This window comes from Carassius auratus, chromosome 29, assembly GCF_003368295.1.
Source record: "Carassius auratus strain Wakin chromosome 29, ASM336829v1, whole genome shotgun sequence".
NCBI lineage: Eukaryota > Metazoa > Chordata > Actinopteri > Cypriniformes > Cyprinidae > Carassius > Carassius auratus.
The window spans coordinates 3,067,361-3,086,093 of NC_039271.1; the positions used below are offsets into that span (position 1 = coordinate 3,067,361).

Below are 18,733 nucleotides of genomic sequence, written 5' to 3' on the forward strand. Positions count from 1 at the left end.
ATATCAAGAGAAAAATGGCATAACATAACGGAAAAATGAACAGCAATGTTGTCATAAACAACAGAAACGAGCAAACAGAGACAAATTTGTTGATATATAGGATTAAATAGTGTATCTGGGTGCTAAAGAAAATCATTTTGGACTGTGTGATGCAGTACTGCAGCATTTCTCAGTCATTTAGCATCAGCATTTTACATATATGTGATTGTGATTTTCCTAGCTTTGAAGCATGTAAGTAAACATACGCAGTGCATCGTAGCAAATACTGCTGATCTGAACATGCAAAAAGAGACACGAAAGCTTCAACCGAACGTGTCAGATGTTTAGATAAGGTTTCATCAAAAAAAGTAAACAGCCTTCATAAATTCATATTATAAACTTCATGGAAGCATTACATTATCCAATATGGTTCCTAAATGTAGATGTTTTGGAGTATCTGGAAGGAAACTAGAGATGTGCTTTCGTGGTTGGAGATGTGAACCCACATATGAAGAATCAAATAAGTGCTTGTGTGTATTCGACAATTCATCATCGGCGCTTTGTGGTGCTTCCAGCACAGTTCATGCCTCTGCTCATCTGGGGGAAATGCACACTGGGAGTCCTGGCGTTTGGACCGTAGAGGCCCAAGTTTCTCGCAGTGATGGACTTGCGAGGGGTTTTGATGCAAGGGAACGGGGAGAAGATCTGCTGTGGTTTTGGAGGTTCCCCTGCCAACGTTGAAGGGTTTCTTTGGAGGGAGCCTCCACTTTCTGAGCTGGAGGAGTCTGAACCTGGTCGCTGGGAGAATGGAAATGAAGCAGAGGCCGTGGGTTTGGACTCGGGCTGCGGTTCTGGTGGTGGAGTCGGTGTATTCGGATTCGAATCTGATTCTGGTGGAGTTGGTGGAAGTGGATCAGAAGCGGTTTCTGGGTGAGGAGTTGGATCAGAAGGTGCTTCTGGTTGAGGAGTTGGATCAGAAGCTGTTTCTGGGTGAGGAGTTGGATCAGAAGCTGTTTCTGGGTGAGGAGTTGGATCAGAAGGTGCTTCTGGTTGAGGAGTTGGATCAGAAGGTGCTTCTGGTAAAAGTTCTGGTTCCAGTTGCAGAGAAGACAACTGGTTGTCGATCTCTTTGAGATCATCTGCTTCTCCAGAGATGTGGTCTTGCTGAGAGACATCTGAGCTTATGGTCTCCACCTTCTCTTGCTCTTCATCCTCACATCTTCCCTCTTCAGATGCTTCTTCTGTTTTGCTCACATCAGTAAGTCCGTCTTCTATCTCTAAAGAATCTTCAAATCCAAGTTGCGCTCGCGCCCTGGCGATGTTCCTTCGGTGCGCACGCACATGTGTACGCCAGGGTGAATGATGTCTGGTCCGATTCATCTGATTCTGGCTGGGTGTGGAGTGGGCTTGAGGACCTCCATCATTATGAATGATACCATTCTGTGAGGATCGCTGACCGGGTCTGGACCTCCTGCCCAGAAGAAGATGGTTGACCACAGGGGATGGACCGATTTGGGAGGGAAGGATACTGGTGGCTGGACACTTATCTGTGAAGAATCAATATCAACGGTTAAGATAATGCTAGCATTTGTAAACAGACTAAGTCAACATGAAACTGTTTGCAACCGATGTTACATCCATAATATCTCAAACAGAATATTCAAGGTTAAAAATGTAGGACAGGGCTTTGTGATGTCAGTCAAAGGCAAAAATATTTATTACAGTTTGTTAAAAGACAAAAATTAAATCATATAAATAATATTATTGTTATATAGAGAAATTATACTATAAATTATATATACTACTGTTTAAAGGGTTTGGGGTTAGTAATTTTTACATTTTTTATTTGGAAAGCAATTAATGATTTAAGCAAGGATTAGTTAAATTAATCAAAAGTGATAGTAAAGACATTTATCATGATAAATATCCATTTCAAATATTAAAACAATTATATTATGATAAATAAGATATAAATAATAATAAAATATATACACTTATAGAGAGAGAGTGAGATTGCATACATAATGCGCTTGGGAAACTCTGGACTATGGTTTAAATAAATTCAACAGTTTCACTGCAATTCATGTAAATATGATAGAGTTAAATAACAATAAAAATAATACATATGCACTTATCTGTACATAGTAAATGCATTTTTAAGCGGTCGTTGACATCCTATCTAAAAGGTGATTTAGCCAAAAAAAATAAAATAAAATAAATAGTACACCAACAGTAACATTACCATTGTAATATGTCTTGCAATAACTGTATCGTGCAAAGGTTCTGCGCAAGCCTCTTGTTTCAATATTCTTTGAGACTTAATCAGGCTCAAACTAATGTGTCATATTAACTCCATCCTTAAAGGAAAACGCCACTGTTTTTCCATATTTCACTATATTCTTCCCTCAATTCAGACGAGTTGACATGTACCTCTCCCATCTCAGTGCGTTCATTTACTCAGTGTAGTTTGTAGCACCACTATGTTAGCATTCAGCTTACTACCATTCATTCCTTAAGATCCAAAGAAGCTACCAAACACGTCAATGTTTTCCCTATTTAAAGACGGTTACATGAGTAAGTATGGCGGCATAAAATAAAACATGGCGATTTTCTAAGCAGATTTTCTTCGCAGCACTTTGACCTTGGCGCAGTAATATCATCACTCCTGAGAAATTACCACGTTATATTTTATGCTGCAATACTTACTGTACACGTGTAACTATAACCATCTTTAAAGAGGGAAAACATGGAAGTGTTTGGTGCCTTCTAAATTCAACCATTTGGATCCTAAGGAATGAACGCTAGCTTAGTGGCGCCACGTGCTACAGTGATTAGGTGCACGCACTGAGATGGGAGAGGTATGTATCACTCATCTAAGTTGAAGGAAGAAACATAGTGAAATATGGAAAAACAAGTGGCGTTTTCCTTTAACTAAACCGGAGCAGACAGAGGAACGTGCTGCTTTGGCAAAGGATGGGATAGTACCGAAACACTGTCTAAACTGTTCACCAATCACAACGCACTGGGACAGCAACCAATCACATCACATTTCTTCTTTCGGAAGGCGGGCCTTCATCAACCCAGAACCAATCGAGCCCATTTTGCCAGGATGTGGAGAAAGGTATTGTAATAATGTAAATAATGTAAAAAATTACGCGTTTTTCGAAGCACCAAGCATGCGAGCATGTTCTAGTACACCCCCAGAACAAATCCAAGACATTGTAAAAGAGCACAATAGGACCCCTTTAAGAAATTAAAGAATAATTTAAATAGCATGTACCAGAGCATTGCAAAGCAAAAATCTTGATTTGAAAAACCTTCATTAATTAATTCAACCGTCACCAAAATGCCAAATGATTGTGATTCATTTTATTATACAACAATAGACCCGACACAGACGGCTCTCCAACACTTATCTATAATAAAACCAGTTGACCCATAAAAACCAGTACCGCTGTGGCGCTTCTGCTGTTTACTGGCTTGATGTTGTTCAATGGTTTCAGCTTCCACTCGAGGTCCTGGGAACAATGTCAAAACACACTGACCAACACTACATGGTTTCCCTTCCGTCACCTCCTGAACTCATCTACTGCTGTAAATGCTCAAAATGAAGATCCTGCTACCTGTGTGGATGTATAGTAGTCCGGTCTGCTGCTGTTGCTTCTGTTTGATGCGCGAGTACTGTTTCTTCAGCGCGCTGATGTCAGTGCTCATGCGCTCCAGCATCATGCTGTTGATGGCCGCCTGGTGCTCGGCTCGCCCCGCGCCCACCGCCCCGGGACTCAGCTCGGCCATGTTACTGCCGTGAGAGCTCTGCTCCGCTCTCTGATCTGTAGAACAGATGAGAACACAAAGAAAACTTGCAAAATAAAAATGCAAGAATATTTGTGACAGAGCTGCGCTGGCTCTTTTATAAAACTTTCATTTGTTCAGTTGCACTGGAACAACTCGACACACCTCAGATATAACAAGAGCTGACAAATCCTCAGAGGAAATTAAAACCATTTGAGACAGGATTGGGAAGGATTTGCCAGGGTTGGCTTGGCGGAGTGAGTTACGCTGATCTCTTTTTGCATTGCATTGTGAGGTCTCCCTTACTCTGACGATGCTAATACAGCTTCAGTGACTCATAAAATGCTAATCATTAAATGAAACATCTTGTGCATTTGATAAATACCTGTGTTCAGCAATACATAAATCATGGAGCAGGAGTGACATTTGCAACCTCATAGACTGCACTATTAAATCCAAAGTAGATTTTTGGCTTATGAAAGGTAACTATCAATCAATCAATCAACATTTATTTGTATAGCGCTTTACAACAACTGTCAGGTATCCAAAGTGCTTCACATCATAGAATACAATAAACATCATATCATACAATAAATACATATAACAAAAAAGAAAACAGCAAGAGGGAAATTGTGTCACCACTACTATGTATTAAAAGCCATCCTAAACAGGTGGGTTTTAAGTTTAGACCTAAAAAGAGTTTCATCTGCAGTTGTACGGATATCAGGGGGTAACTTGTTCCAAAGTCTTGGGGCAGCAACTGCAAACGCCTGATCACCCCAACGCTTGTACTTTGACCTTGGGACTTCTAAAACCAGTTGATTTGAAGACCGTAACGACCGGCTGTGCTCACGCAGGGTTAAAATCTCACTTATGTACTCCGGTGCTCGGCCATTTAGGGCCTTAAAAACGAACAACAAAATCTTAAAATCTATTCTAAACTGTACTGGAAGCCAGTGTAAGGAATAGAGGACAGGAGTAATGTGTACACGCTTAGGTGTATTTGTTAAAAACCGAGCGGCAGCATTTTGCACAAGTTGAAGTCGTGCAATAGAGCCTTGACTTAAACCTACATAGAGAGCATTACAATAATCCAACCTCGAACTAATAAAAGCATGAATCACCTTTTCTAGATCATGCCTATTAAGAAAAGGCTTAACTTTAGCTAGAAGACGAAGCTGAAAAAAACTCATTTTGACAATATTGCTGATTTGCTTGTCAAATTTCATGTCGCAATCAAAAGTAACCCCTAAATTTCTGACAGCAGGCTTAAGGTATGGAGCCAAAGCCCCCAAAGTCACCGCTGAACCGTTTGGGTTGCCGAAGATGATACACTCCGTTTTTTCATTATTTAAACTAAGAAAATTTTGTGACAACCACATCCTAATATCATCGATACAACTAAGTAGGGAGTCTAGTGAGACATTATCATTCGGTTTTAAAGGCAAATAAATCTGCAAGTCATCAGCATAACAGTGAAAGGATAGATTGTGCTTTCCTATAATACTCCCTAACGGCAACATATATAAAGAAAACAAGATTGGGCCAAGAATTGAACCCTGGGGTACCCCACAAGAAAGAGGAGCAGCCGACGAGGAGCATTCACCAATCATAACAGAGAAGCTCCTATCTGCTAAATAGGAGCTAAACCATTGAAGTGCCAAACCTCGAATGCCCACACAATGCTCAAGACGAGAGAGGAGGACTGCATGGTCCACCGTATCGAACGCTGCTGTGAGGTCCAAAAGCACTAACACAGCAGGACTCCCGGCATCCACAGACAAGGCAATACTAAGGCAAACTAGACACAGACCTTTAAGGTGCTTTTGGTATCTTTGGATCTCAGGAGCCAGAAGTCCTCCAAGAGGCCCCAGGCACCCCAGAGCAGTGACAATAGAGTCTTCATCATCCACGTCAGCATCATCATCACTCTCCCATCCATGGAGGGCCAGACTAGACATGGGAAATACAACATCACATATGATATGACGTATCATACATTATAATATAAAAAGTAATATACATTTTTAAATAAATAAAAAAATACAAGTTAATTGAATTGAACTGAATTATACAAAATACTAAATTATGTAAAATTGTACATAAAATAATACATAATTAAGTGAATTCATTCAATTGGAAGATAATATTTTTTTTTTAATGTTGGTAAATATTTTAAAATAAAGATGCAGGAATAAAAGATAATATAAAACCATGCATGAAATAAAATATAAAAATTATATAGCACAAATTATATACATAATTATATACATTTCATTGCAATAAAATTAATTACACTAAAATTATACTAAAAAGTAATAAACTTAAGTAAAAATCTAAAACAGAAAAAATAATAAAAATAAAAAACAAAAATAAAACAAATACAACTGTTTGAAATATTAAAATTGAAAAACAATAAATGTAAAATTATTTTTAAATTATTGCACAAAAATAAAATTTCTAAAGAATAATAATATAAAATTAAATCAACAACTTAAGAAAAAAATATCCAAAACAGTGTAATTAAATAATATGCAAATAAATATTTTAACAGAGAAAATTTTAATATAATGTTATTGTTTTATCATTGCATTGCCTTTTGCCAACATCACTTCTATAAAAAAATATAAAATGAAGTCAAGTATAAAGCATAACACTTAAAGTAATAAAACTTGAAGTAAAATTTTATATAAAATAATAAAAAATTAAGTGAATTAATTCAATTGGAAAATAATATTTTTTTAAATGTTAGTAAATATTTTTAAATAAAGATGCATGAATAAAAGATCAAATAAAACCATGCATGAAATTAAATATAAAAATTATATATAGCACAAAAATAATTAAAGAACATAATCATATACATTTCATTGCAATAAAATTAATTACACAAAAATTATACTAAAAAGTAATAAACTTTTCTTTTTTAAGTCAAATAGAAAAAAAATACAACAGTTTGAAATATTACAACTGAAAAACAAGAAATACATTTTAAATTATTGTTAAATTATTGCACAAACATAAAATATCTAAAGAATAATAATATAAAATTAAATCAACAATTTAAGGAAAAAAAATATCCAAAACAATGTAATTAAATAATATGCAAATAAATATTTTAACAGAGAAAAGTTTAATAAAAATGTTATTGTTTTATCATTGCATTGCCTTTTGCCAACATCACTTCTATAAAAAAATTAAAAATAAAGTCAAGTATAAAGCATAACACTTAAAGTTTGTGAAGATAAGAAAGAACATTTGCATTTGATATTTGCATGCCAGTATACACAAATGTGCCATAAAACAGCACCCTGCCGTGATGTTCACGTGTTATGACTACTAAACTCTCACGGATGCCATCTGTGCTGTGAGTGTTGAGTGTCTTCAGCTCTCATACCTGCTGTTCGCTCTGACAGGGGTCGGGAACGGGGTGATGTTGTAGGTGTATTTCTCCCGGAGCTCAGCCAGCTGGGGGAACGGGAACGGAGCCATGGAGTAAACCGTCTGTCGGGACCAAAACACACTTTCAGCCCCAAAAGCAAACTTCCAGCATTTTCAAACACTATTTTGTAAGATATTACAGTATTTTTTATCTAAATTATAAATTTTATATATAATTAAGGATATGAATTATTCATGATCTTTTATATGCTCCGTCCTACCTGCATGAGTTCATTGGAGTCGATAAGGTTGTGCTCCAGCATTTCCTGTGTCAAGCAACCCATAGTACTATAAAACTCATCAGCAGTCTGGCACTCCTCAATTCGCCTGAGAGAGAGAGAGAGAGAGAGAGAGATGCAGAACGCTTGAAACAAGCTGAAAATTATCTCATTTCATTTATGACCACATTTTTCTTTGGAATCGGTCCAATCCTGCAACTCTCTGTCATGGACAGATGATTGATGAACATACTTTCCGAGTTTGGCCCAGATGGCGAGAGCTACACGCAGCAGCATTTCAGAGCCCTCAAAGAAGACGGAGTCCCAAATCTTCAGAACGGTGTGATGGGGCAAACATGTGGCAAACATGGTCAGAAACCACTGCATGGTGAAGACGTTGGTGAGCGGAGGCTCATAGCTGCCTGCATGAAACACAATGCAGTTAATCGGGAATAGACATTGTTCTTTTGCATCCATATATTAACACAGGGCTGCTACACACCTCCTCCTTCCCGATTGGCTACTTTCTGGAGATGGTGGAGATGCTGAGAAAGTTCTGGAAGCTTGAGTCGTAGCAGATCTCTAAACACAGCCATGTCCACTGAGAGGGCACGCAGGTTATTGGCAAAGTAACTATCGGGAAGCACTTTATCAATCAAATAGATCATCACCTTTCAAAACAATAATAAAAGACAGTAAATTTTAGCAGATTTTCTTGCTTATATAATATCTTGGAATAATATGAATGCATTTAATAATTATTAAATATACATACAAATAAAAAACAAATGAATTGTAATTATTTAAATATTTTACAATGAATTTAAAAAAGTTAAAATATACAACAAAATATAATGCATGCAATAAAATACTAAATGCAAATAAAAAATTAAATATTTTTTTAATAATAAATAGAAAAATATAATTGTAAAACAAATAAAATTGTGCAAAATTATATATATATATATATATATATATATATACAAACTAAATTAAAATTAGGGTCTGTCTCTTGTGCCTCATCAAAAAACAGGAAAAAATAAATACATAAAAAAATATAATAAATAAATTCAGAGGGATTATAGGTATCTAGTGGCGCTTTCCGCTCGTTATATTTGACCGTTCTAGATGCTCCAAAACATCGTAAACTGACCAAGATATTGCCATTTCTTTTTTTAACTTGTGTGCAGTTTAAAGCAAGTCGTTTAAAAAAGTTGTGCAAACAAATGATTTCCGGAGGCTGTTGCTGACTATTTAAAACTAACGGGTTCAGTGTCTCATGTTGCAAATCCAGCGACGCAGGTAGTGACGATTCTCTCTGACCAATAATTGATCTGCAGTGTTCACACGTCACATTTTCACACTCGCTTGGAACCTTAACCGAGGTGGTACTAAAAAAGCCAGGCCAAACAATGGAAAAGCATCTTAGGCAAACCTTCAACGCATCTCCTTCATTTCCCTCTGTGACCTCCAGGATGAGGGCAGCCAGAACATTGAAGCCCTGACAGTATCCGACAGTCTTGTTCCAGCGGGCGTATGCCAGAAGCACCCGCTTCAGCACCACGCGATCCTGCTCCGCCTCCTGGCCACAGTATGAACTGCAGCCCGTCCTGTGCAGGTCCTGAATGAGGCGGGAAAACAAAATGTGACCATCTTATGTAAACAAGCACACTGAACTTTGCTCACTTGTGCACACCTGCCTGACTGATCACTGTTCTCTTATCCAGAGCTACACACACACAAACACAAACACACATCCTGTTATATTTTACACTTACTGACGCACTACAATGAGCAAATATCCTGCTGCACCATGGAACCTTTTATCAGACTCAATTCCATTAATAATTGCTACTCTAAAGCCATGATTTATTTGCATGCATTATAATTATTATTAGAGATGTTCCGATACCCTTTTTCTCTTCCCGATACCGATTCCGATACCTGGGCTCAGGGTATCGGCCGATACCGAGTACTGATCCGATACCTGGGTGTATATCTGTATATACAGCTGTATATACTACTAGCCCTGTGTAAATTGCTAGAATTTTTTTATGGTGTGCTTCAGACAGATCCCTCAATAAAACATGAACAAATACATGGTGAACTACTGTATTTATTACAGTATTTTTATTATCTAACATGAATTTGACAGTATTATTTATTTTCTTATGCAAAAAAGAACTTCAAATGCAGCCAAAAATCTAACACCGCAAACTAAAAAAGGTATTTAAGTTTTACAATATAACTGTATAAAAAAACTGCAACAAATAAGTCTAGGAATATAAAAAAAGATCTATTAATCAGATAATCTCTAACAAGTAAAAAACAAGTAAAAAACAAGCAACCATCTAGGCATAATTATTATTATTATAGAGATGTATTATTATTACTGTAGGCTACAACAGTAGCTTTATATATTGTCAATTTACTCATGTAAACCAAACATTTATTTTAATGGGCTGCCATGAAGATCTTTGAGTGTCTGTGTTTATGATATGACAGTATTCTCAAATGAAACGGTAAATTCTCATGAAGTGACGGTTTATGCGTTCGTGTCCTCATGACACACAGCAGAGACTACAAAACAGCGAGCTCTCGCGCATCTGTGACAGTCACCCACAGAGATGTAGATTTTGCGGGAGTAATATTTAAATAGTATTTTGCAGTTTAATATTCACAGACACTAGTATATATTCGGCTACTGTCTGGAGCCCTGCGTTTTGACTTACACGGAAGCGACTGAACGCAGTTGCCGGTACTGAATATACTTGAGAGTCTGTAACTACCGGTACTACAGAGACATACTGCTAACCACTGATCTATAATATAGTAGCGACTTCACTGTCTTTTGGCAGTTTAGAATGTGATGAGTGATCCAGTCATATATAGATAAGGGCTGCTAACGCGTTTTCATTTCTTCTTCGCTGCTCTAAACAGGGGTTGCTTGTGGCAACACAGCACAACTTCCTGTGTTTTCAATGCATTTTGAGCAGCGAAGAAGAACCGTGCAGCGGTTAGGCAAAGCTTGCGGTCATAACTAGGTCTTTTTTAAGAAAATGGTATCGGATCGGTATATGGGTTCATGTACTCGCCGAAGCCGATGCCAGAATTTGTTGTGGTATCGGAGATATTTCCGATACTAGTATCGGAATCGGAACAACTCTAATTATTATACAGCTTTTATTGCATATTTAGTCATTATGACATGACATAAAAAAAGGCAGTATCTGTATTTAAATATTTAAAAAATAATAATATTTTCACGTAAAAATTTTAAATAACAATGGAAGCCCATTTCCAACACAAAAATAAATAAATAAAATAAATAAACTATATATATATATATATTAGTGCTGTCAATCGATTAAAAAAAAATTAACTAATTAATCGCACAATTTTTTAAAATTAATCGCGATTAATCGCGATTAATCGCAATTAAAAGACTGAAACTTTTTGGATATGTAAATGTAAAATGTAAATAATTAATGTAAACTCAAGACAAAGAAACTATTTAAATTCAAAATATGATTGTTTATTGGAATTTTTGTTTAACTTGTAACACAGATTTTCTCATGTAAACAACATACCTGCAATAAACCATCAAAATTCTCCAAATTAACTGTTGGCTTGAAAGCCATATTTATTACAGAAATAAAAACACAGGCATGTAAGTACCATTTGAATTTCAAAACAATCAATGCCAATAAAAAACAAAAATGATTTCCATGTTGAATTCTAAGTGGACTGCAAAAAAAATCCAAAGTATAGTCATTGCCAGTGCTTTAAGTGGGCCGGTACGCACCAGTACTCAGTACCGCCACTTCCAAATATAGCTCTTGAGCGTACCGCCACCTCTCCGTGCGCCCAGAACGTGCTTGTAAGCGGTACGCTCATTTGGACCATCTGTTTTAATAGAGGTTTTAATCGTTTACCTGCACTGCCGATTTTCAGAGCGCCCTTCACAATGCAAGCTTCCTAATTCAGCCCACCCAGAGCAGAAACTACATTACCCATTCACCCTTAAGTTATACAAGTGAATAGCGCATGTGTCGCTTTTCCCACTGTTAAGTGTCAACAACTCAACGTGGCCGGAGAAGGTGTGTGAAACTCGTTGTGAGTTATACTAAAGCAAAATCTTGAGTATTTATTGTCTGATAAACATTAAAAACTGTCTGCGGAGGCTGAGTCGTCCTGCAGCCCGCGCTGTCTGTTCATTGGCTGCAGCATCTTTTTTCTAAGTTCTAAAAAAATACCGTAGACGGCAAGGCACAAATTTAGATATTCATTTATCTAATTAATCTATAGCCTATGCACAAAGACAATATGATCTTTTTGTCCCCTTTTTGTTTTAAAGCTTGATGAAGAGAGAGAGCGCAAGTTGCTGCAGCTGAGGAGGACAGTGATGCACGCGTACAGGAGTGATTGACAGTTCGCGGCACTGTGTACAAAAAATACTCCGCTACACAATTATTATGTTATTTTCGTTTAAGCTTATTAACGTTAGCGTTACAGAAAGGTCTGATTTACGCACTGTTACAGTCATTGTTTTTTTTTTTTTTTTTTTTAACAATGACATTTGAGTTCATGATTTTAATGTTGCTGTTTCTTGTGGCAGACTGAAGAGTAATCCGGCAGAGTTTTATACTGAAACTTTCCGTCTAAAAGTCCTTCCTTGGTCTTATCCATATTTCTTTGCACGTTGAACACACATAGGCCACAACTGGAAATAAAAAAAAACTGCAACCGCGTTAATTGCGTTATTTTTTTTTAACGCGTTAAATATTTCAAATTAATCGAATGCGTTAACGCGCTAATTTTGACAGCACTAATATATATATATATATATATATATATATATATATATATATATAATAAAGGTAATTTGCGAAAGGTATTTTTTATATCTATCATTTCTGAATTTTTGAGAATTTTTCTCACAATTTGGACTTATTTTTTACTCAAAATTATTCTCTTGCAAAATTCAGTTTTTTCTGGCATTAAATAAAAAAAGAAAGAAAGAAAGAAAGAAGGGAATTGTGACTTAACAATTTTGTTTTACAAAACAAAAAGCAGTTGTGAGTTCAGTGAGTATATCATACATACATATATAATACAAAAAAGTCACTATTACCTATTTAATGACTTTGTCCAGTGGCATAAACACACTTCCATAAAAAAACTGCTTATACACACACATATATACATAAATACATATATACCTTTACAATTTGGATTCCCAAAGTGTCATCATCTGGATTGCTGCGATCATTGAAGGCGAATCTCATCGTTTTCTCCCAGTCTATGGAGATGCTGTGGAGGTACTGGTCAGCCAGGGTCAACCAGACCTGTACCAAAAAAAAAAAAAAAAAAAAAAAAGGCACAGATATGAAAACACAGCAAGTTCATGAAAAGAGACATTTCCAGCACACTTACCCTCTTCCTCCACTCTTTGGGAATCCCTACTGGGAGTCTGGCCACTGCTTTCAGTGCGTCGTACCACTGCAGAGCAAAACAGACACAAACAATAAAACACGCACAAACAATGTTAATTTATTCCTATTTAGGGGAGGTCGGACACACATCTTCTACAATGGGCATCTAATACATACTTGCTGAAAGCCGTTCTTGCCTAAAGAAGGTTCGATAGTGAACTTCAACCTGGTGTCCACCCCTGAAACAAGACGAAACGTTGGACATCAATGAGTAGATGATGACAATATCAAAACGTCTCCTCTGGAGCTGCAGGCGTCTCATTAACAAATTAATGAAGGGATGTTGTGTAATCACCACTCATTAAAAAACATGTCAAACTAAAATGCAAAGACCCTGATGTGTGTGTGTCTGTGGAAAATTCAAATTTACTACATCCCCTTCCTTTGTCACTTGCTAATAATAGATAAGGGTTTATTTTTCTTTCATTCAATGGCTCATTATTTATGACAGGCCGGTTAGCTACCTAACTTACCAGGCAGGTTACCCTTTCCCTAATAGGAATAAATTCCAAAAACATAAATTACTGGAAATGACAAGTGTATCATCGACAACGAGAAAGCAAACGCGGGATATCGAACAGTTGATTAATGTCGCTGTCCATTGCAGTGCGGTGCTGAATCTCACTTCCGCCTGCAGTTTCTTCCGGATACACGACACCATCCTGCATCAAGACGAAATAAACGCTGTTTTCTTTCACTGCTAAAGCGTCATATCGAGCGATAAAGTGCCATAACAACACGATGACTTCTTTGCAATGCTGTAACTTTCACAGTAGCCATTGCTAAAGATGCTAAATTCTGAAACGTGCATGTAAACAACTCAACCTCGCAAACACGGTGTAGAAAAAAAAGCGGCTGAGTATTTTTGTGTGCATAAGAATAAGACCAACCTGAGTCCATCTCAGTCACAGTTTCATGCTCTAAATAACAAAAAGGAGTAGAATAGCACCATTTCAGCCTTTCACTCGTCAGCCGGGACTGTTCCGGATTAACCTAACGTTACATGATTACAATCATCTCTCCAGCCCTCCTCCTGTGGGCATGTGCAATGTAATGCATTTTTTATATTAAAAAATTACATTTTGAGTGTAATGATCAACTAGCTTATAAATAAATATTTAAAAGGGAAAATATATATATATATTTCAATGTAAAAAATTATATTAACATCTACACCACTTATCCTGTTTACTTTATATATATATATATATATATATCACACGACATAAAATGGGAAGGCCCTTTAGGTCACCTAGGGTAATTATCACAAAAACACCATTCTAAATTCAACCCCAGTACAAATAAATGGGCGGAAGAAGATCCTAGGAACAGTTTTATCAAGAAATACTGAATAAAATGCATACATTTTAAAGCATGCTGTATTCACCTGGCTCTAGGGTGCACAGCAGGCGCGGTGCTCTTCTAGAAATGCCGTTGCGTTTCTTCAGCACATTACTGATAATATTACCGACTCCTCCAGCTGCATTCTGTCGTTTCACACAAACCCTCGACCTCTTAGAGGAAACAAACCTTTCCTGCTTCATCTGGAGAAAAACCTGAGAGGTCCGTCGGACTGCGCATTTACATCGATCTCATCGCGAGAATCATCTCATCTTATAAAATATCCTCCTACTCGTTATGATCGACCTGATCAATAAATCAGAGGAAAACAACACATTTGCGCATCCCTTATCCTCATAAATTAAGATGCATATCTGTACCTGAGGCATATGAATTATAAATTGAATAAAAGCATCAAAGGAGATCGAAAAGAAGGCGGAGGACGGCGGAATATCGCCGTAATGCGCGTGTCTACACCCACATATGAGCGTCACATTCGGGGTTGAGAGGGAGGAGTGTCCGCTGGAGCTCTGGAGGATGGGCTAGAGACCAGAAACAATGGCCTGTACATCAATGACTAGTACCATGCTTCCAACTTTAGCCTTAATCTTTAACAGCAAGGAATAAGGAAATAAAATACGGTGTAGGCTACTATCAAAGGTTTCATGTTTTGTTTCAGTTCTTAATTTTTTGTTTTCTTACTGTTAAGAACATTTAAAATAAAAACCTAGAGAACCTTTTTCCACTCTGTAGAACCTTTTGTGGAATGGAAAGATTCTATGAATGTCAAACGTTCTTCATGGAGCCATAGATTCCAATAAAGATACAGTATTTCAAGAATGTAGATCCAATATTACAAGAAAATCTAAGAGTAAACAGATGAGTCTTGATTGAGGACCCAACAAGGGTAAAATCCTGAGATAAGAATAAGGATAAAATAGTCACATTTCCAGAAATTCAGTCTTACAAGCGATCAGAATGATTTACAAAGGAAATGTTGTACTTTAAGGAACACAGAGAAAGGAGTTTTTATTTTAGTGATTAATTATTAGTGAAAGAGATAAGTTAAAATCATTAACATTATATGATTGTCTAAAAGTATCCAACTGTACCTGCCCTATGAAGAGGAACACCCTTAATGTGACTTACATGAGACACAAAACAGTTGTTTACAAATTTCAGACAAAAATAAATAAATAAAAAATCCCATTGAATGATAAGCCTTCTAGAATATTTTCTGACATGCATTTTAGTGAGAAAACAACAGTGACAAACCGTGCTACTCATGTTTACAAAAATAAACATGTCAACACATAAAAAACTGAACCTTAACCATTGACAACTACAAAGTGTCTCTGTTAGACATTGACTGCTGACCAGCAAAAATGGTTTTGATGTGATTCAATACTTTACCTGTTTGACAGTGCTTGTCATGCTGCATGTAGATAAAATGAAGGAATAAGACATTAAAAGATGCAAGACCGCTATATCTGTTGGACATACATGTGCCAAATATAAGAACAAAAGCACCCACGGTGTAAGTGAACTAATGCTGGACAATGACTAATTTGCGAAGAAAATCCAAATCCAAATTTGAGTTCAGTAGCTCATCAACATTAGAGTGCTAATTTACATGTCACTGTCATAAACTCACTACATGAATGTGTCTGCTCTGAAACCCAATGGATTGCATTTCAGTGATATTGAGTCTGTGTTTTGAATCTAATGCAAATAATTCAGTTGTAAAGGTGAGGAGTCGTCAATCCTGTTATAGCTGGGAGATATTTGAGAACACGGTCTCCTAAAATATTAACAGAGAACTAGAGTAGCAAGAGAAGCAAAATTGCATTTCATATGTGACGTGAGCGTACGTTTTTCAGCAATTGCATCCAAAATGTAGATGACTTCATCATAACAGATTTGAAGAAATTTAGCCTATTTCTCTCCTGATTCAGACGAGACAACTTCAGAAATATCATGGAAAGAGAACTCATGTTTTATTTGAAAGGAACAGATTGAAGTTAAAACATCTTGATGCATTTGCTCCTTGCAAACACGCAGCGTATCACTTTACAAGACATTAATTTGGTGGACTGGAGTGGTGTGAATTACTTGTGGATTACTGCGAAGTTTTTGTCAGCTGTTTGGACTCTCATTCTGACGGCACCCATTCACTGCAAAGGATTCATTGGAGAGACAGTGATGCTAAATTTCTACATAATGGTTCCCACAAAGTAACAAACTCATCTACATCTTGGATGGCGAGTACATTTTCTGCAAATTTATTTTTTTAGGTGAACTATTCCTTTAAAGCAGCTGAAGGATAACAGACATCAACATGCTTTCGATCTGGAATACATTGGTCTCCAAATAGCAAAAAAGCCCTTGGGTAATTTAACATTGCTCAAAGCAATAATGACCACAAGAGGAGTGAAATGAGAGAACGATTTGTAATTACGTCTTTTCTGGGAGACGGCTTGCAGGCAGGCGGTGACTATATCACAATTCTTCTGAAACTTCTGCCGAAGTCTGTCCTTCCTCTTGACCTGACGCACCAGTTTGGCCGACTGCACACCAATACGATACTTCACTTCCTGAATGATCCACTTCAGCTCCTCTGGACCTGAGCACAAAATAAAGACTGCTAAACGATATCCATTACTTTAATAGGAAATAAAAAAAGCATGAAAAAATCTAATTCATGCATGCAAACCATGGAAATTGTGTAGATAGATTTAGATTGTTATGACTGACTTAACCCTGTGTATACATATGTACAAAAGACCTCTGTATGTAAATTGTCATGATGGCCTACAAAGAACCTGAGCACTTGAGACAACAATTAAATTACTTCAGCAAACAAAAGGGTTAAGATTTAACTGGTTTTCAGAGTGGCATTATAACTGGGTCAGTTCTCAAACAGCATCTGGGCAACATTTACAGTGTGGCACACTATACTTCATCTAAAAACATTTAAAATGACCTAATCATATTGAAAGAAAATTACTTTTAATTTTACTTAAGAGTAATGTCACTCCAAATGCACAGCAAAAATTAAATACAATTAAGTAAAAAAAAAAAAAAGACTAAATATTATAATATTTTTAAATGGTTAAAAGCTTTTTTTGTTGTTGTTGCATAATTTGAAATATAAATAAATATGCGTTCTAAAAAAGGAAAAATTCTGTAAATTCTAAAAATACTTATAAGGCACATTCACTACCAATCAAAAGTTTGGAAGCATTAAAATCAATTAAATATTACAATAGATTTAAATATAAAATAGTTATCTTAAACTATTATCATATTTCACAATGTAACAGATTTTAGTTTATTTTTAATCAAATCTTAATTATTCCAAACTCTGGACAAGGTAGTGTATGGATACCATAAACAAGAATAAAATAACAGTCTGCATCGAATGTAATTGGCTTCGTTTGAAAAAGAAAGTGGTGCTCACCTTTTTGAGCCAGGTATTTCATCTGATGGCGTCTCGTGTGCTTCTCCTGAAGTTCTTGGAGGAAGTTGGAGCCAGTGTTACTTCTTCCCAGGAAGGCTTCTGAGCTGGAGGCTTCCGTTGAGCTGTCCACCCCTCTGACATTATTACTGTACGTGTCATAGAGCTCCACTAACAGACAGTCCACTATAGATGATGCTCGGGACACTCTCAGATCCTCTTCATCCGAATACACACCTGCTTCATGGATCACCTCTCCACCTCCTCCTGCTCTCTCCATACGGGTCTCTCCAGCTGGTGCTCCATGAGGCACATTTGCGCACTTGGATAGTGAGCCTGAAGCTGTTTTGGCGCACTCACGGTATCCATCCGATGCTGAATGTCCAGTTGAAACCCATTTGTGAAACGCTGAGAAGCCATCAAGGTACGACGCACCTGAGTTGAGGAAAACTCCGCTCTCCTCATCGGAGCAGATGTCACATATGTCTATCTCCTTGAGTTCCTCTTTGGCCACTTCCACTGCAGACATGTTTTAGCCTTCTTTAAAGTTTAACATTACACAGTTCGTGCACACATGCTGCGCATAAGTAGCCTACAAACCAAAGAGTTACAGATGAATCAATAAGGAACTCGAGTTCCGGGTGTGTTCCATTCCTTGAGCGGGGTTGCCTGCGCCTTTCCCAAGCTCCAGTTTCCTTCCTGAATGCTCTAAATCCTGATTGCACGCCCCTGCAGCAGGAATAGTTCAACCCACCTGCGAAACTTTTTAAACAAAGTTTGTAAGCAAACTGTGAATGAGAAATATACAGCATTTGCTTATTTCACAACAATAACATTTAAAAAAAAAAATGTTTGTGAAATGAAGGTTTCCAAATAAGTAACGTTACATAAGTTAAGCATCTGGTAAAATATATATGTATAATATCATGTATTTGACAAATAAGCATATATCCGAGATGAAAAAATTATACGTAAAATGTAACGTAAATAAAAATGTAATTACACGTCAA

The 18,733-nt window shown here is 36.8% G+C and overlaps 1 protein-coding gene across 2 annotated transcripts in view; it reads right to left on the bottom strand.

The window, feature by feature from the left end:
- The window catches only part of LOC113047858 (TBC1 domain family member 30), an 18,834-nt gene extending 398 nt beyond the window's left edge, over positions 1 to 18,436 (bottom strand). Inside the window, exons 1-13 of one of the 2 annotated variants that reach the window (XM_026209185.1) lie at positions 17,727 to 18,436; positions 16,725 to 16,889; positions 13,043 to 13,104; positions 12,867 to 12,932; positions 12,653 to 12,778; positions 8,866 to 9,051; positions 7,933 to 8,101; positions 7,684 to 7,852; positions 7,434 to 7,539; positions 7,169 to 7,275; positions 5,585 to 5,724; positions 3,603 to 3,809; positions 1 to 1,526 (exon numbers count right to left, since the gene is read on the bottom strand). The exon at positions 1 to 1,526 is cut by the window's left edge and continues 398 nt beyond it. In XM_026209185.1, coding sequence (XP_026064970.1) covers positions 529 to 1,526; positions 3,603 to 3,809; positions 5,585 to 5,724; positions 7,169 to 7,275; positions 7,434 to 7,539; positions 7,684 to 7,852; positions 7,933 to 8,101; positions 8,866 to 9,051; positions 12,653 to 12,778; positions 12,867 to 12,932; positions 13,043 to 13,104; positions 16,725 to 16,889; positions 17,727 to 18,252 — 3,027 coding nt within the window. In that variant the 5' untranslated portion in view covers positions 18,253 to 18,436 and the 3' untranslated portion in view covers positions 1 to 528. Of the gene's footprint in view, positions 1,527 to 3,602; positions 3,810 to 5,584; positions 5,725 to 7,168; positions 7,276 to 7,433; positions 7,540 to 7,683; positions 7,853 to 7,932; positions 8,102 to 8,865; positions 9,052 to 12,652; positions 12,779 to 12,866; positions 12,933 to 13,042; positions 13,105 to 14,312; positions 14,827 to 16,724; positions 16,890 to 17,726 lie in introns of those variants that run through there. The other variant, XM_026209187.1, reaches the window with a different exon arrangement.
- Between the last annotated feature and the right edge of the window lie 297 nt (positions 18,437 to 18,733).